The sequence below is a fragment of the Ranitomeya variabilis genome, chromosome 4 (genome assembly GCF_051348905.1).
Source record: "Ranitomeya variabilis isolate aRanVar5 chromosome 4, aRanVar5.hap1, whole genome shotgun sequence".
In the NCBI taxonomy this organism is placed as follows: domain Eukaryota; kingdom Metazoa; phylum Chordata; class Amphibia; order Anura; family Dendrobatidae; genus Ranitomeya; species Ranitomeya variabilis.
In genome coordinates, this window is record NC_135235.1 from 565396884 (window position 1) to 565422605 (window position 25722).

General features: G+C 40.9%; 1 protein-coding gene across 3 annotated transcripts in view; it reads left to right on the forward strand.

Moving 5' to 3' along the window:
- The window catches only part of ZNF831 (zinc finger protein 831), a 127623-nt gene extending 113808 nt beyond the window's left edge, over positions 1-13815 (forward strand). For 2 of the 3 annotated variants that reach the window (XM_077252822.1, XM_077252824.1), the window contains exons 5-6: positions 10885-10985; positions 12693-13462. In XM_077252822.1, the coding sequence (XP_077108937.1) occupies positions 10885-10985; positions 12693-13322 (731 nt within the window). In that variant the 3' untranslated portion in view covers positions 13323-13462. Of the gene's footprint in view, positions 1-10884; positions 10986-12692 lie in introns of all 3 variants that reach the window. The other variant, XM_077252823.1, reaches the window with a different exon arrangement.
- Positions 13816-25722: the final 11907 nt, after the last annotated feature.

A 25722-nucleotide genomic window follows, 5' to 3' on the forward strand; every position in this document is an offset into this window, starting at 1 on the left:
TGGCTTTCAAGCGCCTGCTCAGAGCAGGCGCCGGGAAGCCTCCCTGCTGTGTCTGTGTGATTGCTAATCTGACCCAGCGCTGTGCAAAGTGTCAGATCAGCGATCTCTCACTTTACTGTGATGTCCCCCCCTAGGGCAAAATAAAAAAGTAAAAAAAAAATATTTACATGTGTATAAAAAAAAAAAAAATCCTAAATAATACAAAAAAAATTGTTCCAATAAATACATTTCTTTATCTAAATTTAAAAAAAACAATAAAAGGACACATATTTAGTATCGCCGCGTCCGTAATGACCCGACCTATAAAACTGTCCCACTAGTTAACCCCTTCAGTGAACACCGTAAAAAAATTTAAAAAACGAGGCAAAAAACAACCATTTATTATCATACCGCCAAATAAAAAGTGGAATAGCACGCGATCAAAAAGACAGATATAAATAACCATGGTACTGCTGAAAACGTCATTTTGTCCCGCAAAAAACGAGCTGCCATACAGCGGTATCAGTAAAAAAATAAAAAAGTTATAGTCCTCAGAATAAAGCGATGCAAAAATAATTATTTTTTCTTTAAAATAGTTTTTATCATATAACAGCGCCAAAACATAAAAAAAAAATCTAAATGAGGTATCGCTGTAATCGTACTGAACCGAAGAATAAAACTGCTTTATCCATTAAAAGAAATTCATGAATAGCTGGTTTTTGGTCATACTGCCTCACAAAAATCAGAATAAAAAGTGATCAAAAAATGTCACATGCCCAAAAATGTTACCAATAAAAACGTCAACTCGTCCCACAAGAAACAAGACCTCACATGACTCTGTGGACCAAAATATGGAAAAATTATAGCTCTCAAAATGTGGTAACGCAAAAAATATATTTTTGCAATAAAAAGCATCTTTTAGTGTGTGACAGCTGCCAATCATAAAAATACGCTAAAAAACCACTATAAAAGTAAATTAAACCCCCCTTCATGACCCCCTTAGTTAGGGAAAAATAAAAAATTAAAAAAATGTATTTATTTCCTTCCCATTCGGGTTAGGGCTAAGGTTGAGTTTAGGGTTGGGGCTAGGGTTAGGGTTGGGGCTAGGATTAGGGTTGGGGCTAGGGTTAGGGTTTGGATTACATTTATAGTTGGGATTAGGGTTAGGGGTGTGTCAGGGTTAGGGGTGTGGTTAGGGTTATGGTTCGGATTAGGGTTAGGGGTGTGTTGGAGTTAGGGGTGTGGTTAGGGTTGAGGATAGGGGTGTGGTTGGGATTAGGGGTGTGTTTGGGTTAGGGTTTCAGTTAGAATTGGGGGTTTCCATTGTTTAAGCACATCGGGGCTCTCCAAACGCGACATGGCGTCCAATCTCAATTCCAGCCAATTCTGCGTTGAAAAAGTAAAACAGTGCTCCTTCCCTTCCGAGCTCTCCCGTGCGCCCAAACAGGGGTTTACCCCAACATAAGGGGTATCAGCGTACTCAGGACAATTTGGATAACAACTTCTGGGGTCCAATTTCCCTTGTTACCCTTGGGAAAATAAAAACTTGGGGGGCTAAAAAACATTTTTGTGGGACAAAAATGATTTTTTATTTTCACGGCTCTGCGTTATAAACTGTAGTGAAATACTTGGGGGTTCAAAGTTCTCACAACAAATCTAGATAAGTTCCTTGGGGGTGTAGTTTCCAATATGGGGTCACTTTTGGGTGGGTTTCTACTGTTTACGTACATCAGGGGCTCTGCAAATGCAACGTGACGCCTGCAGACCAATCTATCTAAGTCTGCACTCCAAATGGCGCTCCTTCCCTTCCGAGCTCTGCCATGCACCCAAACGGTGGTTCCCCCCACATATGGGGTATCAGCGTACTCAGGACAAATTGGAGAGCAACTTTTGGGGACTAATTTCTCCTGTTACCCTTGGGAAAATACAAAACTGGTGGCTAAAGATAATTTTTGTGGAAAAAAAAATGATTTTTTATTTTCACGGTTCTGCGTTATAAACTGTAGTGTAATACTTGGGGGTTCAAAGTTCTCACAACACATCTAGATAAGTTCCTTGGGGGGTCTAGTTTCCAATATGGGGTCACTTGTGGGGGGTTTCTACTGTTTAGGTAAACGCAATGTGACGCCTGCAGACCATTCCATCTAAGTCTGCATTCCAAATGGCGCTCCTTCCCTTCCGAGCTCTGCCATGCGCCAAAACGGTGGTTCCCCCCACACATGGGGTTTCAGCCTACTCAGCACAAATTGTACAACAACTTTTGGGGTCCAATTTCTCCTGTTACCCTTGGGAAAATACAGAACTGGGGGCTAAAAAATAATTTTTGTGGAAATTTTTTTTTAATTTTCACGGCTCTGCATTATAAACTGTAGTGAAACACTTGGGGGTTCAAAGGTCTCACAACACATCTAGATAAGATCCTTAGGGGGTCTACTTTCCAAAATGGTGTCATTCGTGAGGGGTTTCAATGGTTAGGCACATCAGGGGCTCTCCAAACGCAACATGACGTCCCATCTCAATTCCAGCCAATTTTGCATTGAAAAGTCAAACGGCGCTCCTTCCCTTCCGAGCTCTGCCATGCACTCAAACAGTAGTGTACCCCCACATATGGGGTATCAGAGTACTCAGGACAAATTGTACAACAACGTTTGGGGCACAATTTCTTCTGGTACCTTTGGGAAAATAAAAAATTGGGGGCAAAATGTTCATTTTTGTGAAAAAATATTATTTTTTATTTTTACGGCTCTACATTATAAACTTCTGTGAAGCACTTGGTGGGTCAAAGTGTTCACCACACATCTAGATAAGTTCTTTAGGGGGTCTACTTTCCAAAATGGTGTCACTTGTGGGGGGTTTCATTGTTTAGGCACATTAGTGGCTCTCCAAACACAACATGGCGTCCTATCTCAATTCCAGCCAATTTTGCATTGAAAAGTTGAATGGCGCTCCTTCCCTTCCGAGCTCTGCCATGCACCCAAACAGTTGTTTACCTCCACATATGGGGTATCCAGGTACTCAGGACAAATTGTACAACAACTTTTGGGGTCCATTTTCTCCTGTTACCCTTGGTAAAATAAAACAAATTGGAGCTGAATTAAATTTTTTGTGAAAAGTTAAATTTTCATTTTTTTAAACATTCCAAAAATTCCTGTGAAACACCTGAAGGGTTAATAAACTTCTTGAATGTGGTTTTGAGCACCTTGATGGGTGCAGTTTTTAGAATGGTGTCGCACTTATTTTCTATCATATAGACCCCTCAAAATTACTTCAAATGTGACGTGATCCCTAAAAAAAATGGTGTTGTAAAAATGAGAAATGGCTGGTCAACTTTTAACCCTTATAACTGCCTAACAAAAAAAAATTTTGTTTCCAAAATTGTGCTGATGTAAAGTAAACATCTGGGAAATGTTACTTATTAAGTATTTTGTGTGACATATCTCTGTGATTTAAGGGCATAAAAATTCAAAGTTGGAAAATTGCAAAATTTTCGAAATTTTCGCCAAATTTCCGTTTTTTTCACAAATAAACACAAGTAATATCAAAGAAATTTTACCACTATCATGAACTATAATGTCTCGAGAAAACAGTGTCAGAATCACCGGGATCCGTTGAAGCGTTCCAGAGTTATAACCTCATAAAAGGACAGTGGTCAGAATTGTAAAAATTGGCCCGGTCATTAACGTGCAAACCACTCTTGGGGCTTAAGGGGTTAAGCTTTCCCCCGTACAACATGGGTGACAGCCCCGATAGTTCCGGATCCGTCATGTAAGAGGTACACCCGGTCTGGTCGTTTTTCCTGCTCCTTACATCTGTATCTACCATACATTAGTGCACATATAAATCAACAGCAATGTATATAGGTCATTGAGCAGATGATTACAGCAACGTGTTTACTGGTTCCTACCTTGAGATGTTAAAAGATGAATCAAAAACCTTCTGGAGTGAAAGTCAGTAATCCAGACAAATAATTGCGCCAATAAAGAGGCTGCAGGGGAACTAAATGTAAGAGGATTGTGAGCATGACGCCAAGCAGCTTAGACAGTCCACTCAAGGGGGAGAGGGATCTGGTCCTCACCATGAAACATCTGTGTGGACTGGCAGCTGTCCAGAACAAGGCACGTTGAGAGAGAAAAAGTTCATCTGCTTTGAGTCTCCTGAACTGAGGGGCCTCTATTTTGGAGCATTTTCAATTCAAATAAATACCGTAGATCTTCAGAACTGAAAAAGAAAAGTGTGACTTGAATCACTCCCAATGATATTTGGCTTTCCCCAAGGATCACAACAATAAAGGAGTTGTACAGTACTAATGTGAATAAATTGGACAAGCTGCAGTGTGTGGCAAAGATGCTTTCATAGGTGAGTCATTGTAACTATGGAAATAATGAAGGATTCATGGTGCTCATAAGCAGGTATCCCCCAGATCGGACTCCCATTGATAGGCTATCAATGTTCAAGTCTTGAATGTTTGCATGGGTTTCCTTCAGGTACTCTGGTTTCCTCCCACACTCCAAAGACATGCATGCTGATAAGGAATTTAGATTGTGAGCCCCAATGGGGACAGTGATGATGATGTCTGTAAAGAACTGTGGAAATTATTGGCGCTCTATAAGTATGTAAAATAAATAAACCTCACTAATATATAGTATTAAAACTTATCAAGATGCCTATGACTGTTCTACAACAGACGTGGCTGAAAAATAGTAAAGTAGGATTAGGATATGGGGTATACGGAGCCTGTATGGTGTACATGAAGTCACTGTTTTTGGTATTATGAAGTCAAAGGCACTCCATGTTCCACTTTATTGGGTGTTTGTACAGGACTGTATTTTCCCGTAAAAAGACCAGCATTTTTAGGTCCTTTCCAGTCCATTAGTCTTATCATGGAATAGAGTAGGTTATCATGTTCATATTTCCTACTAGGGCACATGAATATCAGAGAGTGGTCGCGGCTTAGGACTCCATTATAAACCAGAGGTAATAGTCTCTCTGATGAGCCTAAGTCATCAACTTATCTGAATTGTTGCTATTTAATATCATATCTCCCCTGTTATGGCCTCAGCTGGGAAAATAGTCCTAGTGGAGACAGCGTCCATTGATGTAATCATCTGTGTGTTTACAACCAGTAAGAATTGTCCCTCTCAGTAAGTGATTGGCTCCAAATTGGGCTTAATTTAGTTTGTCGCCTGCTGGATCCATAGGGCCCATTATTGAGCTATACCTGGTTGTATCGGAGATTGCATAGTTTAACCAGTCTACATAAATGCTTGATAATTTCTTCATCTTCCCAGGCAGCCAGTCAATATTTCCCACTCCTTGGTTTTCCCATACAAGTAATTGCCAACATAAATACTGGATGGCTGATGAGTGATAGCTGGAAAGTAGGAACTATGTACATGATTATCCCTCTGGGACCCATTGCAATCTGCTTATCTGTTGCAATACAAGTGTCTTAGTACTGTAGTCGCCTGCTCAGAGATTTGCATTTTGTAGCAGGGTTATAATGAGACTCCTTGCCTCCATTAAAGGAGGATGTAGCATAATTTTCCATATGATGAATAGATGAGAATTTACTGTCTGTAGATAGAGCCATTTCTGCAATGCTGGGGATAATGTACACTTGTGATGTGGTTTGGTATGTGATGATCCCCTACATGATGCCGCTTTTCCACTATTGTCCACTATGTAATTCAATAAAGATCTGTTCTATTTTTACATATAGTTAGCATTACTGCTTTCTTTGACCATAGTGCTTGTAGAATTGTGTATCTGGGAGAAAGCCAGCAATAAATACTCTGAGCAATTATGGTCCAGATCATATCTCAAAACAATACTGCAGGCAATAGACGTCTTTGTGTTACAGATGTCTGGATGACTGAAAAGAGTTTTATACCTTACTAGCTGAAGAGCCCGGCGTTGCCTGGGCATAGTAAATATCTGTGGTTCGTTATAGCACCTCACTTCTCTTATTTTCCCATCTCGCCTCTCATTTTCCCCCTCACATCTTTCATTTTCCCCCTCACATCTCTCATTTTCTCCATCACACCTCTCATTTTCCCCCTCACTCTCAATCCCCCCTAACACTTGTCATTTCGACCTCACATCTGTCATTTTCCGATCAAGTCACTATTTTCCTTCACTCCTCTCATTTTGCACTCACACCTTTTCATTTTCACCTCACACCTCTCATTTTCACCTCACACCTCTCATTTTCCCCTCAGTATATACATGTTTGTCATCTCCCTTATATATAGTATACACCTGTATGTCATCTCCTGTATATAGTATATACCTGTATGTCATCTCCCTTGTATATAGTATATACCTGTATGTCATCTCCCCTGTAAATAGTAAATACCTGCTGTATGTCATCTCCTCCTGTATATAGTATATACCTGTATGTCATCTCCTGTATATAGTATATACCTGTATGTCATCTCCTGTATATAGTATATACCTGTATGTCATCTCCTCCTATATATAGTATATACCTGTATGTCATCTCCTGTATATAGTATATACCTGTATGACATCTCCCCTGTATATAGTATATACCTGTATATCATCTCCTCCTGTATATAGTATATACCTGTGTCATCTCCCCTGTATATAGTATATACCTGTATGTCATCTCCTCTTTTACATAGTATATACCTGTATGTCATCTCCTCCTGTATATAGTATATACGTGTGTCATCTCCTCTTGTATATAGTATATACCTGTAGGTCATCTCCTCCTGTATATAGTATATACCTGTAAGTCATCTCCTCCTGTATATAGTATATACCTGTGTGTCATCTCCCCTGTATATAGTATGTACCTGTACTGTATGTCATCTCCTCCTGTATTAGACCTCATTCACACGTTATTTGGTCAGTATTTTTACCTCAGTATTTGTAAGCTAAATTGGCAGCCTGATAAATCCCCAGCCAACAATAAACCCTCCCCCCGGCATATATATTAGCTCACACATACACATAATAGACAGGTCATGTGACTAACAGCTGCCGTATTTCCTATATGATACATTTGTTGCTCTTGTAATTTGCTTATTAATCAGATTTTTATTTTTGAAGGATAATACCAGACTTGTGTGTGTTTTAGGGCGAGTTTCATGTGTCAAGTTGTGTGTGTTGAGTTGCGTGTGGAGACATGCATGTAGCAACTTTTGTGAGATGAGTTTTGTGTGGCGACATGCGTGTAGCAACTTTTTGTGTGTCGAGTTGCATGTGACAGGTTATTGTAGCAAGTTGTGTGCAGCAAGTTTTGTGCATGGCGAGTTTTGCGCGTGGCGAGTTTTATGTGTGGTGCGTTTTGAGTATGTGCAAGTTTTTTGTGTGGAAATTTTTGCATGTGTTGCAATTTTTGTGCATGTGGCAATTTTTCCGCGTGTGCAAGTTTTGCGTGTGGCGAGTTTTCCATGAGGTGAGTTTTGCACGTGTGGCTAGTTTTGCGTGAGCCTAGTTTTGCATGTAGCGAATTTTGCGCGTGGCGAGTTTTGTGCGGTGACTTTTGTGTTTCGACTTTTATGTGGCGAGGTTGGTGTATGTGTGGTGAAATGTGTGCTGAGAGTGGTATATGTGTTCAAGTATGTGGTAGTGTGTGGCGCATTTTGTGTGTTCATATCCCCGTGTGTGGTGAGTATCCTATGTCGGGGCCCCACCTTAGCAACTTTATGGTATATACTCTTTGGCGCCATCGCTCTCATTCTTTAAGTCCCCCTTGTTCACATCTGGCAGCTGTCAATTTGCCTCCAACACTTTTCCTTTCACTTTTTCCCCATTATGTAGATAGGGGCAAAATTGTTTGGTGAATTGGAAAGTGCGGGGTTAAAACTTCGCCTCACAACATAGGCTATGATGCTCTCGGGGTCCAGACGTGTGACTGCAAAATTTTGTGGCTGTAGCTGTGACGGTGCAGATGCCAATCCCGGACACATGCAGCGCCCCAGATTCCTGGTCGTTGCAGTAATGTCGTTCTTCCACCAGGGGGAGTGATATTACGTCTGAAGGCAATAAAGGAGATCTCTTTACCAGGTATCACAAACCACACAACACACTTCACACTCCAGGCTGCCAGGGGGAGCCATGCTCCTATCTATTAGGGCACTCCACACAATTAGGTAAAACTGGTGGTTTGGACAGGAAGTTAGGCAGAAGCGAGCTGGGCTTCACCCAGTAAGCTGCTATCTGAGCTCCTCTCAGGCAGTGGGTCCCTGACAGGGGTGGGATCCTGTCAGAGGCCTAGACAGAAGGCCACGGAGCTGCGCCTGCCCCATGTGCGGCAGCATCCTAAAAAGAGACATTAGAAGGGAATTGTATTGCGGAGGGTGAGAAACGAAGTCATAGCAAAAGGAGAGGAATCCAGAAGGAGTTCTGCCCTGCAAAAGGCTGCCTCCTTTCTGAGGCGCAGGAATCCGGTAGCCAGAACACCGAGGGAGTAAGAATCTCTACGCTTTACTTCAGAGACTGGCAGGACAGTTAATTCCACGTTAGCTGCCCGACCTTATACCCTGGAGGCACGGTGGCAACTTGTGGGGGCTGGGGCATGCTAGAGTCCCTGTAAAAAGCCTCAGGCCATCGGTCATACGGGTTTGTCCTATCCTATCCATCAGGGGGACAGAGAGAAAGAGACATAACATCTACAATAGTTGTGAGGACCTTACCGAGAAGCTCAGCAGGGAGGTACTACAACACACAGGCACTAGAGGAAGGCTACTGATTTCCACCTGGATAAGGGGACTCTGGATTTGCCTTCAGACTGGCCGGACTCTGCCTGCCCTGTGGTCTGTACCCTGGACTGTGGACGCTGAAGCCTTCAGTAAAGGTAAAGAGACTGCACCCTTGTGTCCTCGTTCTTCACTGCGCCTCACACCATTCACCATCTACACTCTGGGAAGCCCTGGGGATACACTTCACCTGTGGGAAGGTATACCATCTAGCTGCCATCACATCACCCTAGCGGACCCCTAAGCAGCGTCGGTCACCCTGACCGAATACCACAGGTGGCGTCACGAACATTATCCCTTTAAAGACATTTCCCCATTCACAATGGATGCCCCTAGGGCCACGGACCGGGTCAGCCACCGTGACATCCCCGCCGAGAACCGAAGGGCCCGGTACCGAGTACCCCATTGCCCTACTGGGGGCGCTGCACATACACACATACATACACACACACACACACACACAATCAGCTTTACATATTAGATTAAAAGCTTTGATATCTTTGAGGAATGTCTTGCTCTCTTTGAAACAGTTGCACGGAGGTCCACATGCAGAGATACTCCTAAACTGTTTCTAGGTATAAGCAGCAAGGCGAGACATAAGAATAGAACACAATGGAAGAAGTTGTTTCTTAGCATAAAAACACAGTAAATTGATATTGAAATGAGGATGAAGTAGATTTGGTGGTCTGCACAGAAAATGAGAAAAAATTGGCAATGTAAGTGTTTATCTGGGGTGCACTGCCTGGTAATTTTAATTATGGTTTTGCAGTTAAAGCACTTGTGTTCTTTATAGTATTGTATACATGGCTTTAAGTTACTTTTCTACATACTTTTTTTTAGCATTGTGCATTTCACTTCTTACTGAAACTAAATTATTTCATTATATACATGTGATTTTTCCTGAAGAAGAAGTTATATACTTTGAAATGTGTTGAAATAAACCACCACCTTTCTTACCATACTCAGATATACGTCTCAATTCTGTCGGCAGCGCGGAATATTGTCCACTAACTCCCTTTACAGTCTAAATTATTTCGTTGAAAGAATTGAATAGTGCCATCAACTATAAAAAATGATGTGACCCTTGGGACTATTACTGGGCTCATGATAATTGCTAGATGGCATGCTTTTACAGATTCCTGTGACTTCCCTCCCCTTCCTTTCTTCGTGTCTGTCTTGTCTCTTTGTGTATTTGTCGTCCATTGGCTAAGTTCTGTGGTATGGACTCAGGGAAGGAGCTAGACGAAAGAGTTGCCAAATATAACCTCTTTGGATATTTACTTGTAATTTAGAATTTTGTTTCTCTATGCATTGAGGTTTGTCATTTTATGGGGGAAAGTGCTAACTTACATTTAAATTTTTCGTGCTTCTTTCTTGATGCTTTCTCGTTTTTTACTTCCTACAAAGGTGCTTAAACTTGGGTACACATAGACTTGTCTGATTGTAACTGTTGGACGTTTTGTTTTCTAATTTGTTGGACTTTTTGTTTTCTAATGTTAATATTACAAAATGCAATAAAAATTACAGTTTAAAAAGGAAAAAAATGATGTGAGACAGGAAGTTATTTTGTGTGTGGCTGAGGACACATGTAGCCTCAATACCAGACCCCAGAAAAACAAGGTAAATGAGATAGCCAAAGAAAAGTAATCACCATTGCCATCTGATAGATGGTGGCCCAAAGCAAAGCAAGAATATTGTGATAAGTCATGGTAGCACCTTATGAGACAATAATACAAACCTATTGCTCATCTTTCATCATCATCAGATGGGAGATGAATATTACATTTAAAATATAGTCACCCAACATACATGAAAACATGACCTAACGTGTGATCTCACATGGTGGTTATTGGAGTCGAACAATGTATATGTACAATCTATATTAAAGACCTTCTTGAGGCTTAAGGAGTCTACCTTACCAGCAAGGATACCACCTGTACACAAGATTAACTGGACCATTTAAGGTATATACACCATGGATGTGTTACAACTGATATACCTGGACACATCTAGCCACTAATGATGCTACTACCACAAATGATTAATGTCAGCATAAACTGGGTCTTACTTACAAATGCTATAACTGGGTCTATGAATTAAATTGATGATACCACCACCACGACATGTGATAAATTTACACTTGGTCATCTTAATTATCTCTCATCTTTCTTTCTTGCAGGGGAAATATTACTGAGAACTACTAATTTTCAGCTTAGAGATAAGGATGGCAGCAGAACTAGCATTCATCCAACAAGTCAACCAGGAGACCTTAGTCGGGAGGTGAGAATTTGCTTCACTTTCATTATAAGGGCCAAAAAAGTCTGAATCCCATCTTCAGGCACTTTGTTTTGTAAATGCACTGACCATGCTATATCCCTTTAGTCTACCAAAGAATCAGCAACCATACTTACTTGATACAAAAGATCAAATACTTTGTTACAACAGAAATCAGGTTATGTTGGTAGACCAATAGGGGAAGTCCTCACTATTCCCAATAATTGCATCTATTGATTCAGTGGAAGCTATAGTTGCCTTACATACTGTGTGTGCAACCATTGGTTTACGTGGCACCATGCAACATCTTCATGCAGTTTATACGCTCTCTCTGCTTTCCTCCATCTAAAATCATGATCATTGAAGGAAGTGCTTTTTATGACAGAGTGAGTGGCAAAATCAGAATGTTAGACTATATGTGGATTAAGTCATGAGACTCATAAATCTTCCATGTAGAGTTTCTAATCGTAGAGTCTCGTTTCTCATTCTACCACTGTATTGTATAGTGTTCTGCAGTGGCGTAACTTGAAACTCATGGGCCCCGATGCGAAAGCTCCAACGGGGCCCCCAAAATTGTAAATCTTTAATAGCAAGTCTTTTTCTATAGGCCAAAGGGACTTTTAGGGCCCCTTAGGCTTCAGGGCCTGGGTGCGATTGCAACCCCTGCATCTGTTGTAGTTACACCCCTGGTTCTGGGGGTTCTAGGAGGTTTTTATGGAAAGGTATTGGTCAACAGTCACCAATGACTTGTGGACCCTGCCACTCTTCTTTGGAAATATTTTTGTCTTTATTAAGTTATGGAATGCTAAAGAAAAGAAAAAAAATCTGTTGCTCAGGAGATAATCCACAAGATGGTAAACGAACAGTGATGAAACATTTAATATTTTGGTCGTTCAGTTTTTCCACATGTTCGGTCATTTTATGATTTGTTTTGTAATGCTAAACAGCGGGTGCACTATGGTCATGATGCAGAGAAAGGGCCCCGTTTCTTCACACCCGCTATGCACCTTCCCATAACCGTAGGTTCTTAACCACAAAGGATAATGAAGTGCATTGAAACTGTTCCACAAAGCATAGACCTTTCAGGAATTTATTGGTGTATCAGGAAATTGAAAACAGTTTTTTGTTCTGTCATTCTAATGTTTCCACCTAGTTTGATTTACAAGCTACACTTCAAAAATATGTTTCACAGGCTTGTCTTGTTTACAAAACCAATCCTTAAAAATTCTATACTGCATTTTTGCACAGTAATAGAAGAGAGACCCTCATTCAAGACCCTTATTGCTTAGCCAGAGCAAAAAGTGGCTGCAATGAAATTTTTTGAGAAACAGCATATCACAGATATATAGACAGTCAATTGATTTTTGTGTAATTTTTTCTATGGTGGAGTTGTAAGGACATTTAACACCTGCTACTTGATTTCCCTACAAATTACAGCAAATTGTTGGTAATCCTGGTAGCAACAGAACCAGTCTCTTTACCAATTTGATATGCCAACTGTCCTTCCATGAAGATAGTCCATCAATGGGATTTTCCTTGGGATAGGAGCATGTATGACAATCAGAATTACTTGATAACTTTCCATACATGATACTATTCTTGATACAACTGTCAGAAATATTGCAACCTCTGTAGTCCAATCAAGATTTTTTTTGTTCATTTGTTGAAATGACTCATAAAAGATCATCTAAAAATCTTTCTTGCTTTTACCAGAGTGAAGGTCGAGCTACACTGGACAGTCAAATAAGTGAGGGTTCAACACCAACAAGAAAATTAGAATTGGAACGCTTAATTAATGAGGAAGATAATAAAAGTCCTCAGTCTACTAAAGAGATGACCCAACTAGAACCTCCCCATTCGGCATCGTTATTATGGCAAAAGTCCTGCTCAAATGATCTCCCCACAGAGAAAGAAGCTCTACTACATCATCACCTAAGTGGTTGTCCACCACCAAAACATGTCAGAAAAATTCTACACAGATCAAAGACAATAGGCCACAGCATAGGAGACGAGGTTATAGGCTTGGTATCAGGATTCACATCTTCTGACTCCCAACCAAGAAATTCTGTAGAAGGAAAGGATGGTACTCGAAGGTCATCATTACAAAACATAAATACACCTGATACCTATATGGCTCAAAATACAAGTAGTTCTGGTTCACCTCTGGGACCTGGATCTTTATCTCTGAGTTGGAAACTTCAGTCAGAAAATGATGGTGAACCCTCAGACCATCAGAGTCTTAAAACACAGAAAATTAACTTGGAGGTGATGAGGAAACAAACCCATCTAGAATATAGTGACTCTAGCAGTGATGATGAGGACCGACTCTATATTCTTGAGTAATTCCTTGAAGGATTCCTAAAAACATGGTATTTACATCACGTTGTTAGGCTGGTGGACAGTTCTTTCAAGGATCTGAGATATTGTTCTTGATTGGATGATGCGGAACTGAAGGTTTTTTTTATTATGTTTATTTTTAAAGGTCTAATGTTATTGATGATACCAAGGTGAACCTTAATCCAAGCCATTCCAAATATATGGAAGTGGGTTGTTTTACAGTGCAGCTTTTGCCTTTATACAGTAAAGACAGACATACAGTACATACACCAATCAGTGATGAATTTAACAGCAATTCCTATTTTTTTGCTTGACCAGTCAAGTTTGTAATTATGTATATCTACATAATCATAGGCAGGGCACATGACTGCTATAGGGTCCATGGTGGGACAGGCCCATCCATGCTTCCTGTGATATTGTTATAGCGGTTACTAACAGCTTTCATTTGGGGGTCTCACTACATACACATTTATACATCTATTAAATGGTAATTGTGATTACAGAATAAGTGTGCACTATTTCTGTCCCTTTTATGTTTTAGACTTTGCACTTTCACAAGTTTTCTCTCCTCAAAGCTCTATCATTAAATTTACAATTGACTCCAAGCTGGTGGATGGAAACTAGCTGCTATAATGTGTCTTATGCACACACAGAAGAATTCCTACTCATCAATGCTTAGTTAACAGCACACAGCCAGAAGCAGCAGCAGCCTGAAGGAAATTATACATCTGTATTGGGCCGCGTAGCTGTGAATTCAGCTCTGGGGTGAGGTAAAAGACTTTATAGAAAGCTTAATTCAATCTTTCTGTGTCTCCCTCTGCCTGTTTTCACACTGTGCTTGCAACCCTTCTAGTCTTGAGCAAGATGAATTGAGATGTCTTTTCAGATTGTGTGACATGTTTTAGAGACAGAATGTAAGGCTGGAGTCACACTAAATGTCTAAAAAAAATCGGTCCGATTCTCACTGCCAAGAGTCGCACGAATGTAATGCAAGTGTCATGCGAGTACAATCCGATTTTTCACACCTAGCATCTGGTTTACATCTGAATGCAGTGCGATTGCCATCTGATTGCAATGCAATTTTAACATGAGCTTTTACATACAGCAATTCTCTTTGTCATTTACACATCATTTGCAAGGGAAATACTCTTCAAAACAAAGATATATTTATTAGATAGATAGAATAAAAGCTGGCAAATCATCTGCCACATACAGAAAAATCACAGCGTGACAGGTTAGAATAGAATCGATAGAATAGATGGACATATAGATCTCAGTGACACACATATATACTGTATGTATATATACAGTGCCTTGCGAAAGTATTCAGCTCCCTGGAACTTTTCAACCTTTTACCACATATCATGCTTCAAATATAAAGATACCAAATGTAAATTTTTGGTGAAGAATGAACAACAAGTGAAACACAATTGTGAAGTTAAACGAAATTTATTGGTTATTTTAAATTTTTGTGGAAAATCAAAAACTGAAAAGTGGGGCATGCAATATTATTCGGCCCCTGTAACTTAATACTTTGTTGCGCCACCTTTTGCTGCGATTACAGCTGCAAGTCGCTTGGGGTATGTCTCTATCAGTTTTGTACATCGAGAGACTGAAATTCTTGCCCATTCTTCCTTGGCAAACAGCTCAAGCTCAGTGAGCTTTGATGGAGATCGTTTGTGAACAGCAGTTTTCAGCTCTTTCCACAGATTCTCGAATGGATTGAGGTCTGGACTTTGACTTGGCCATTCTAACACCTGGATACGTTTATTTGTGAACCATTCCATTGTAGATTTTGCTTTATGTTTGGGATCATTGTCTCGTTGGAAGACAAATCTCCGTCCCAGTCTCAGGTCTTTTGCAGTCTCCAACAGGTTTTCTTCAAGAATGGTCCTGTATTTGGCTCCATCCATCTTCCCATCAATTTTAACCATCTTCCCTGTCCCTGCTGAAGAAAAGCAGGCCCAAACCATGATGCTGCCACCACCATGTTTGACAGTGGGGATGGTGTGTTCAGGGGGATGAGCTGTATTGCCTTTACGCCAAACATATCGTTTGGCATTGTTGCCAAAAAGTTCGATTTTGGTTTCATCTGACCAGAACACCTTCTTCCACATGTTTGGTGTTTCTCCCAGGTGGGCTTGTTGCAAACTTTAAACAACATTTTTTATGGATATCTTTGAGAAATGGCTTTCTTCTTGCCACTCTTCCATAAAGGCCAGATTTGTGCAGTGTACGACTGATTGTTGTCCTATGGACAGACTGTCCCACCTCAGCTGTAGATCTCTGCAGTTCATCCAGAGTAATCATGGACCTCTTGGCTGCATCTCTGATCAATCTTCTCCTTGTTTGAGATGAAAATTTAGTGGGCCGGCCGGGTTTTGGTAGATTTGCAGTGGTAAGATATTCCTTCCATTTCAATATGATCGTGCTCCTTGGGATGTTTAAAGTTTTGGAAATCATTTTGTATCCAAATCCGGCTTTAACTTCTCCACAACAGTATCACGGACCTGCCTGTTGTGTTCCTTGGTCTTCATGATGCTCTCTGTGCTTCAAACAGAGCCCTGAGACTATCACAGAGCAGGTGCATTTATATGGAGACTTGATTACACACAGGTGGATTATATTTATCATCATTAGGCATTTAGGACAACATTGGATCATTCAGAGATCCACAATGAACTTCTAGAGTGAGTTTGCTGCACTGAAAGTAAAGGGGCCGAATAATATTGAACGCCCCACTTTTCAGTTTTTCAATTTCCACAAAAAAAATTTTCTCGCATCCATAGGCTTGCATTGGCGAGTCTCGACCGAGTCTTGGTGACAATCGCAGCATGCTGCAATTTTACACGCACGTCGAAAAAGCACCTGAAAAAAAAAACGCTGATGTGATCTGCCCCATAGATTAACACAGGGCCGAGTCCTATGTGATGTTTTCTCTCACAGCACTCGGACGTATTCTAAGGTACTGTGACTCTGGCCTTAGGCAAAAAGTGTCTTCTCTCATAAGATATACTAGAATGTAAAAAATGCAAGAGCACAATAGGGTCTTATCCACGTTAGATTATTGATATAAATAAGTAGAACCACTCACCTTCTGTGGTTGTGTGAGACACAACATTTATAGAGCTTGAGAACCAGATGCAGCAGCTTCTATAGACAGTAGAATTAAATAGCAGGCTAGGAAGTATTCCTGCGCTCTCCGGATTTAGCTGTATGTATAGATAAATGAACTTTAGATTTAAAGGGACTCTGTCACCTAAATTTGGAGGGAACAATTTTCAGCCATAGGGGCGGGGTTTTCGGGTGTTTTCCCTCCAAATTCAGGTGACAGAGTCCCTTTAATACATTTCAGAGTCAACTGACTCCTTCTTTAAAGATATATTAGAAAGTATAATAACTATTAGAATAGTATAATAACGTATAAGCCAACCCGAGTATAAGCCGACCCCCCTAATTTTGCCACAAAAAAACTGGGAAAACTTAATGACTCGAGTATAAGCCTAGGGTGGAAAATGCAGCAGCTACCGGTAAATGTTAAAAATACAAATAGATACCAATAAAAGTAAAATTAATTGAGACATCAGTAGGTTAAGTGTTTTTGAATATCCATATTGAATCAGGAGCCCCATATAATGCTCCATAAAGTTTATGATGGGCTCCATAAGATGCTCCATATTAAAATATGCCCCATATAATGCTGCACAAATGCGGATTATGGCCCCATAAGATGCTCCATATCGACATTTGCCCCATATAATGCTGCACAAACGTTGATTATGGCCCCATAAGATGCTCTATAAAGATATTTGGCCCATATAAAGCTGCACAAACATTGATTATGCCCCATAAGATGCTCCATGTAGACATTTGCCCCATATAAAGCTGCACAAACATTGATTATGCCCTATAAGATGCTCCATGTAGACATTTGCCCCATACAAAGCTGCACAAACATTGATTATGCCCCATAAGATGCTCCATGTAGACATTTTCCCCATATAATGCTGCACAAACATTGATTATGCCCCATAAGATGCTCCATGTAGACATTTTCCCCATATAATGCTGCACAAACATTGATTATGCCCCATAAGATGCTCCATGTAGACATTTGCCCCATATAAAGCTGCACAAACATTGATTATGCCCCATAAGATGCTCCATGTAGACATTTGCCCCATATGCTGTTGCTGTGATAGAAAAAAAAAAATCACATACTCACCTCTCGTCGCTCAGGCCCCAGGCACTTGCTATGTTCACCTGCACCCCATTCCACCGCCGCCGGCCGCCGCTGCGTCTTCCCCGTCCTCTGCACTGACTGTTCAGGTAGAGGGCGGCGCGCACACTAATCACGTCATCGCGCCCTCTGACCTGAGCATCAGTGCAGAGGACGGGGAAGACACAGTGGCAGCCGTCGGCGGTGGAACGTGGGACAGGTGAATATTGCGCACTGCGTTATACTCACCTTCTCCTGGTGCGGTCCCTGGTTAACCGGCAGCTTCTACCTGTATTGAGCGGTCACATGGCTCATTACAGTAATGAATATGCGGCTCCACCCCTATGGGAGTGGAGTGGGGTCCATATTCATTACTGTAATGAGCGGTACCATGTGGCCGCTCACTACAGGAAGAAACTGCCGGCGCCGGGGAACCAGGGACACCGCCCCAGGAGCAGGTGAGTATGATTACACAGCTGCTGCTCCACCTCCCCTGCCGACCCCTGGGTATGACTCGAGTATAAGCCGAGAGGGGCAATTTCAGCCTAAAAAATGGGCTAAAATTATCAGCTTATACTCGAGTATATACGGTATTTGTCTCTACTATTGATTTGTCCCACGTTTGTTGAATGTACAGTTCAAGTTTAAATCCAATCCTAGCTGGGCTCCATCCAGTTGCAGAGGAAAGCAAGCAAGAATATAGAATTTGTGATGTTATAGAGTTTGTATGTTCTCTTGGTTTGTGTTTCTGTTTCTTCTGGAATACTTTGAGGGTCTTTCCACAGCAACAGTTTTGGTAATAGGAAAATTAGCTACTGTATTTTTCGGATTATAAGACTCACTCCCCCTCCACATTTGAGAGGAAAATCTGAATGTAGCTTACCAGGGAAATGGCCGCAGTACAGCAGTGTCACAGGAGGCAGGGACGATGCTGTAGGAGGCCGGCTGTGGCAGGAGTGAGGTGATGCTGCGGGCCCCGGGTTGGGAGGAGAGGTGTCCCGGCAGCAAGAGTCTGTGTGCTCTGGGCTCACAGAAAATGTCGGTGGTGAGCTGAGTCTCAGCATTCCGCATTGATTTCCCTGCAATGGGTTTCAGGAAAATGGCCGTTGGATGTGGCGCATGGGCAAATTGAGAGCTCAGCCCTCCAGATCTCCATCTGTGAATGCACTGCTTTTGGTGGCCATTTTCCTGAAGCCCACCACAAGGAAATCAATTGGGAATGCTGGGACTCTGCTAACCGTTAACATTTTCTGTGAGTCCAAAGACCACAGCCTTGCACCACCAGCACACCCTCCTCCCAGTCCATGTCCCCCAGCACTGCCCCACTACTGCTGCTGGCCTCTTGAAGCTGCGACTCTATCCCTGCTGTGAACCCACTCCTCCGCTGCCGCTTCCCCCTAGTAAGCTACCATAAAATCGGACTGTACGACACACTACTATTTTATATAAAAAAAAAGTTTCCTCCCCAAAATTTGGAGTGTGTGTTATGGTACGGTGGGTCTTATGGTCCAGTACTTTTTATAGTCCGCAAAATACAGTATATTCTCATTATTATTCAGTCAATCCAAACAAACAGTGGCTGACTTCACTGCACACAGGTGACAATTAAACTGTAAAAAAATCTTTTGTGATTTTATCTGGGTTTTGCAGTATTCCTGTATGTAAATTTAGCATTTTCCTTGTAAAATACCAGAAATTTCTACTTTACTTGGTGTTTTGATTCCCTACCATTTTCCAGATCTCTGGTTGCTGGTAATGAATAGATTCAGAGATTTAAAACCTGTTCTGATTATGCCCTGATCATGTAAGGTTTTTAAAGAGGAACTGGTTGCCTTTAACAACAAGTCTGAACTGAACAGTAAGAGCTGTATTGATTGATATATACAGATGCTTCTCAGAAAAATTATAATATCATCAAAAAGTTAATTTATTTCAGTTCTTCAATACAAAAAGTGAAACTCATATATTATATAGAGTCATTACAAACAGAGTGATCTATTTCAAGTATTTATTTCTGTGAATGTTGATGACTATGGCTTATAGCCAATGAAAACCCAAAAGTCATTATTTCAGTAAATTAGAGAATAATTAACAAAAAACACCTGCAATGGCTTCCTAAGCATTTACAAAGCTCCCTTAGTTTGTTTCAGTAGGCTCCAGAATCATGAGGAAGACTGCTGACATGACAGCTGTCCAGAAGGCAGTCATTGACACACACTCCACAAGGAGGGTAAGCCACAAAAGGTCATTGATAAAGAAGCTGACTGAGTGGAAGGAAAAAGTGTGGTAAAAAAGGTGCACAAGCAACCGGGATAACCGCAGCCTTAAAAGGATTGTTAAGAAAAGGCCGTTCACAAATTCGGATGAGATTCACTAGGAGTGGACTGCTTCTGGAATCATTCCTTCAAGAGCCACCACACACAGACATATCCAGGACATAGGCTACAAGTTTCGCATTCCTTGTGTCAAGCCACTCATGACCAATAGACAACGCCAGAAGCGTCTTACCTGGGCCAAGGAGAAAAACAACTGGACTGTTGCAAGGTTGTCCAAGGTGTTATTTTCAGATGAAAGTAAATTTTGCATGTCATTAAGAAATCAAGGTCCAGAGTCTGGAGGAAGAGTGGAGAGGCACACAATCCGAGCTGCTTCAGGTCTAGTGTGAAGTTTCCACAATCAGTGATGGTTTGAGCAGCCATGTCATCTGCTGGTGTAGGTCCACTGTGTTTTATCAAGACCAAAGTCAGCATTGCCATCTACCAGGAAATTTTGGAGCACTTCATGCTTCCCTCTGCCGACAAGCTTTTTGTAGATGGAAATTTCATTCTCCAGAGGGACTTGGCATCTGTCCACGCTACCAAAAGTACCAATACCTGGTTTAAAAACAACAGTATCACTGTGATTGATTGACTAACAAACTCGCCTGATCTTAACCCCATAGATAATCTATGGGGTATTGTCAAGAGGAAGATGAGAGACATCAGACCCAACAATGCAGATGAGCTGAAGGCTGCTATCAAAGCAACCTGGGCTTCCATAACACCTCAGCAGTGCCACAGGCTGATCGCCTCCATGCCACGCCGCATTGATGCAGTAGCTGATGCAAAAGGAGCCCCGACAAGTATTGAGTGCATTTACTGAACATACATATCAGTAGGCCAACATTTTGGATTTTAAAATCATTTTTCAAGCTGGTGTTATAAAGTATTTTAATTTACTGAGATAATGACTTTTGGGTTTTCATTGGCTGTAAGCTATAATCATCAACATTAACAGAAATAAACACGTGAAATAGATCACTCTATTTGTAACATCTCTATATAGTATATGAGTTTCACTTTTTGTATTGAAGAACTGAAATAAATTAACTTTTTCATGATATTCTAATTTTATGACAAGCACCTGTAGTGTAGTTCTGTGGTAAAAGAATCAGTATAACTTGTAATTCATTAATTTATATTCTTGTTTACTTTACACTTAGGAGTCCAGTGGGCGGTCTTATTCCAGCCTTTCCTTTTTAAGTGTATATACATATAGGCACGTTTGTTCTACTATGTATTTTTGTCTGCAGATCCTGTTGAGTTTTTCCTATGGTGACTCTGAAAAAATGCATGTAAAATTGTGATTGTCATTTTAAGTACAGAATTCCAACATTCAAGGGGAAGCCACAGCAAAAATAACACAAAGCTCAATCACTACAAAATGATATTACGTATTTTGGTGCAGACAACTGTCGGAAAAAAACGTAGCTGAAAAGAGCAGCATTTTCTGATGTGGTAACGTGTCTTTCATACAGAGGTGGGCAACCTTTTTTAGTCCAAGTGCCAAATTTTGTGATTGTACTACTCGTAAATATATTTAAATCCAAGGAATGTGTCAACAGTACTATATAGACCATACATTATAATATTCCATTTTTCCCAGGTATATACAGTGGGGAAAAAAATATTTAGTCAGCGACCACTTGTGCAAGTTCTCCCACTTAAAAAGATGAGGGAGGCTTGTAATTGACATCATATGTAGATCACAACATTGAGAGGCAAAATGAGAAAACAAATCAAGAAAATCACCTTGTCTGATTTAGCAAGATTTATTTTGCAAAATATGGTGGAAAATAAGTATTTGGTCGCCTAAAAATATGCAAGATTTCTGGCTCTCACAGACCTGTAACTTCTTCTTTAGTGCAGTCCTCCACTTATTACCTGTTGTAATGGCACCTGTTTGAACTTGTTATCAGCATAAAAGACACATGTCCACGACCTCAAACAGTCACACTCCAAACTCCACTACGGTGAAGACCAAAGAGCTGTCGAAGGGCACCAGAAACAAAATTGTAGCCCTGCACCAGGCTGAGAAGACTGAATCTGCAATAGGCAAGCAGCTTGGTGTGATGAAATCAACTGTGGGAGAAATAAAAAGAAAATGGAAGACATACAAGATCACTGATAATCTTCCTCGATCTGGGGCTCCACACAAGATCTCACGCCGTGGGGTCAAAATGATCACAAGAACGGTGAGCAAAAATCCCAGAACCACATGGGTGGACCTGCATAGAGCTGAGACCACAGTAACAAAGGCTACCATCAGTAACACACTACGCCACCAGGGACTCAGATGCTGCAGTGCCAGACGTGCAGTGCTTAAGACAGTACATGTTCAGGCCCATATGAAGTTTGCTAGAGAGCATTTGGATTATTGAGAAGAATATTGCGAGAATGTCATATGGTCTGATGAAACCAAAGTAGAACTGTTTTGTAGAAACAAAACTTGTTGTGTTTGGAGGAGACAGAATGCTGAGTTGCATCCAAAAACACCATACCTAATGTGAAGCATGGGGGTGGCAACATCATGCTTTTGGGGCTGTTTCTCTGCAAATGGACCAGGATATCTGATCCATGTACATGAAAAATTGATTGGGCCATGTATCGTGAAATTTTGAGTGCAAACCTGAGTGGCCTAGCCAGTCTCCAGATCTCAACCCCATAGAAAACCTTTGGAGGGACTTGAAAGTCCATGTTGCCCAGCGACAGGCCCAAAACAGCACTGCTCTAGAGGAGATCTGCATAGAGTAATGGGTCAACATACCACCAACAGTGTGTGCCAATCTTGTGAAGACTCACAGAAAACGTTTGACCACTGTCATTGCCAACAAAGGACATATAACAAAATATTGAGATTAACTTTTGTTAATGACCAAATACTTATTTTCCAGCATAATTTGCTAAATAAATCTTTTGGATTTGTTTTCTCATTTTGACTCTCATAGTTGTGGTCTACTTATGATCTCAACTACAGGCCTCTCTCATCTTTTTAAGTGGGGGAACTTGCACAATTGGTCGCTGACTAAAAACTTTTTTCCCCACTGTATTCTTAACCAGAAAGTGGAAGCTATCCATAAATATTTAAAATATAATACATTTATTAAGCAAATGTATATAAAAATTAAATAAAATTAATGTAAATTAATGTCAGGCATGTAGTATGTTCCACTTTATTGAGGCATTCCCTTTTTAATTTAATTTATATATACCGTACATTTGCTTAATAAGCTTATTATATTTTAGATATTTATGAATCTCTTCTTTCTGAATAGGAATATATACCTGGGAAAAATGGGATATTATTTTGTTGATTGAAGTGCCATATTTTTCGCTAGATTTGGACATTTTTTTGGTAATTATAGGCCATAAATTAGTGAGTGAGACAGGACAGAGGGCTCTTGGCACCGCTTTTTAGCACTCCAGAAAATATGAGTTAAGATGATCAGAGAATGATTGCAGCTATCCCCATAGTTTAAGAGTTACCGAACACAGAGGAGTCAGAGTTCATTGGGGGACACACAGAATGGCATCATGCGCCACACATGGCCCCCAGGACGCAGGTTGTGCACCCATGCCTTTGCGTATCCATGTGCACACTGAGTTTTTTAAGGTCACAAGCAACATGTTTTCTAGTGGAAATCACTTCAGGAAATGTTCTTTTTTGGGGAAGTTTTTAAAGGACTTCTTAATTTTTTGAAGCATTTCTTAAAGAGTTTTTTCCTGAAGGTTTTTTTTTTTGCAACTTTACAGCCTTGTGTAAAGATGTATAATTCCATTTGCTGACAGTAAGCAGGACCTCGAAAAAGGTGAGGAATCAAAGCACAAAATATATTTTAAAAAATTGCATAATATTTCCTCATGTATAATAAGAGTTACTTGCATAGATCTGGAAAGCTCTTTTAAAGGGGTTAGATTGTGAAGAACAATTCTTAATGATTGGTGTTAAATGTATGATTGCTGAGGGTACTATGTCTGGAACCCCCTACCGAACACAGTAATGGGGTGCCCTCGTTTGAAAGGAGTAATGGTGTCCATACTCACCTCTGCGCCATCAATTGTCTATGGGACATACGTAAAGAATATAGGCTCGTCTTTCTTTATCAACAAATTAAAGTTGCACTCTGAAACGCTATAATATGTAACCATTGGATGTATGACATTGGAACTGCATTACTCATGTAGAAAAAATGAAGGTACTTAGCGCACAACTTGACCAATTCGCGTGAGCCCAAAAGCCAGTGACAAGGCGTACTCCTTTGTTGGGACCTTAAACCTAACATTTGATATTCGTCTTTCTTCATCAGTACCATAGACAATGACACCTGTAATTGTCCAGTTACAATTTAAATTGTTGTTCGTTGGTCTACCTCCTTGTATGTGTTTTATTTTACCGTTTTTATTGCTTTGTTTTTTTGGAGCTACTGTATGTATATCATTTCCTGTATATCTGAGTTATCTGCATGACAATAAGCTGCATTGCACGGTTCTGCTGTTGGACGCTTTATTTTCTATTGTTACTGCTGTTTGTACTAATGATCTGATGACGCTGGACAATCATTGTATATTGTTATGAATATGAAGTGTATAGACTGCTATTTGTTAATTTAACAGGATTTTGTACAGATTTCAGACAATTACTTGATACTCCGTTTTGTAATTTTGTGTGTTTTGGGAAATATCAATATTAAAGTGGATCTCCGTGATCTCCTTATTGAAATTAATTTGTGCAGTTATCTGATTATCTTCCTTTGCTGATGGTTTCCTTGCTTTCCGTTAACGATTACATTGCAGTGGAAATCAGTTTATTCAATACAGCATATTGCAGGATGTCTGAGCATGCTGAAATGCAGTGTAGAGCATGGGGGATGATCAGAGAAGCAGGTGGAGTTAGTGAAGCGATGGCCGGGGGACTACCACGGTGCAGGAAGACTACTGAGGTGCAAACAACAAAGGGTAGATTTATTGGAAGGCAACGAATGAAGTGGATGAGGAAGATGCAAACAGGGGTATGCAATGGCAAAAGATAATTTACAAGAGTTATATTCTTTAGCTTGTTTTTAAAATAACACGGTGCTCCAACTGTTACAGACTCAATATATGTTACACAAGTAAATGCAAACAATAAACAAAGAATGATGCTACTCTACGTATAACCTCCCTGGCCTTTACTAAGCAGGCCTCATGGCTGCCGTGTTCTGACTATTGAAGCCTACACTAGGCTCTGACATGTGCACAAAACAGGAACAAACTCACGGTGATGTTGGAGACTCAGATCCAGTCCCCCCCAACAGTCTAGTACGGTGGTGCGCACGGCTTTCTGTCAGCTCCGTGAAACGTGGTCTTCTCCTTGCTTCTGGGTCCTGGAGGTGCTCCTGGAAACTGTAAATCCCTTTCTTGGTATCTTCTTGGCTCCTCGAACTAACACAGGACAGCCACCCTGGCTGCACCCGGAAAAGTCTGTCAAATCTCTCAAGTCCACTCCGTTACAGGCTGGGGGTCCTCTCTTGCAGCTATATCAGGACACAGTTGTCCTCTCATGCAGCTATCAGCACAAAGTTCTCTCTGCAGCAGCCTCAGCTCACACCTCTGCCATCTGCACAGTCCAGTTCATTCACACAGTCTATTGCAGGGGAGAAGCAGAACATTCCATCCTGCCAGACAAGGGGGTGCAGTCTCTTAAAGTAACAGCGTGTTCCTTACTGTCCATTACAGCATCACCCTCCTTCATGCCTCCCTTAATGATGGTCGTCCTCGGCCATCACAGCATCAAGGTCAAAGTGTAATGAAGGAACGTGCAATGCAGAAACAGCACCTATAGAGGAGGCAAAGTTCTAAAAACAGATAGAGCACACTGTTCTACATATCA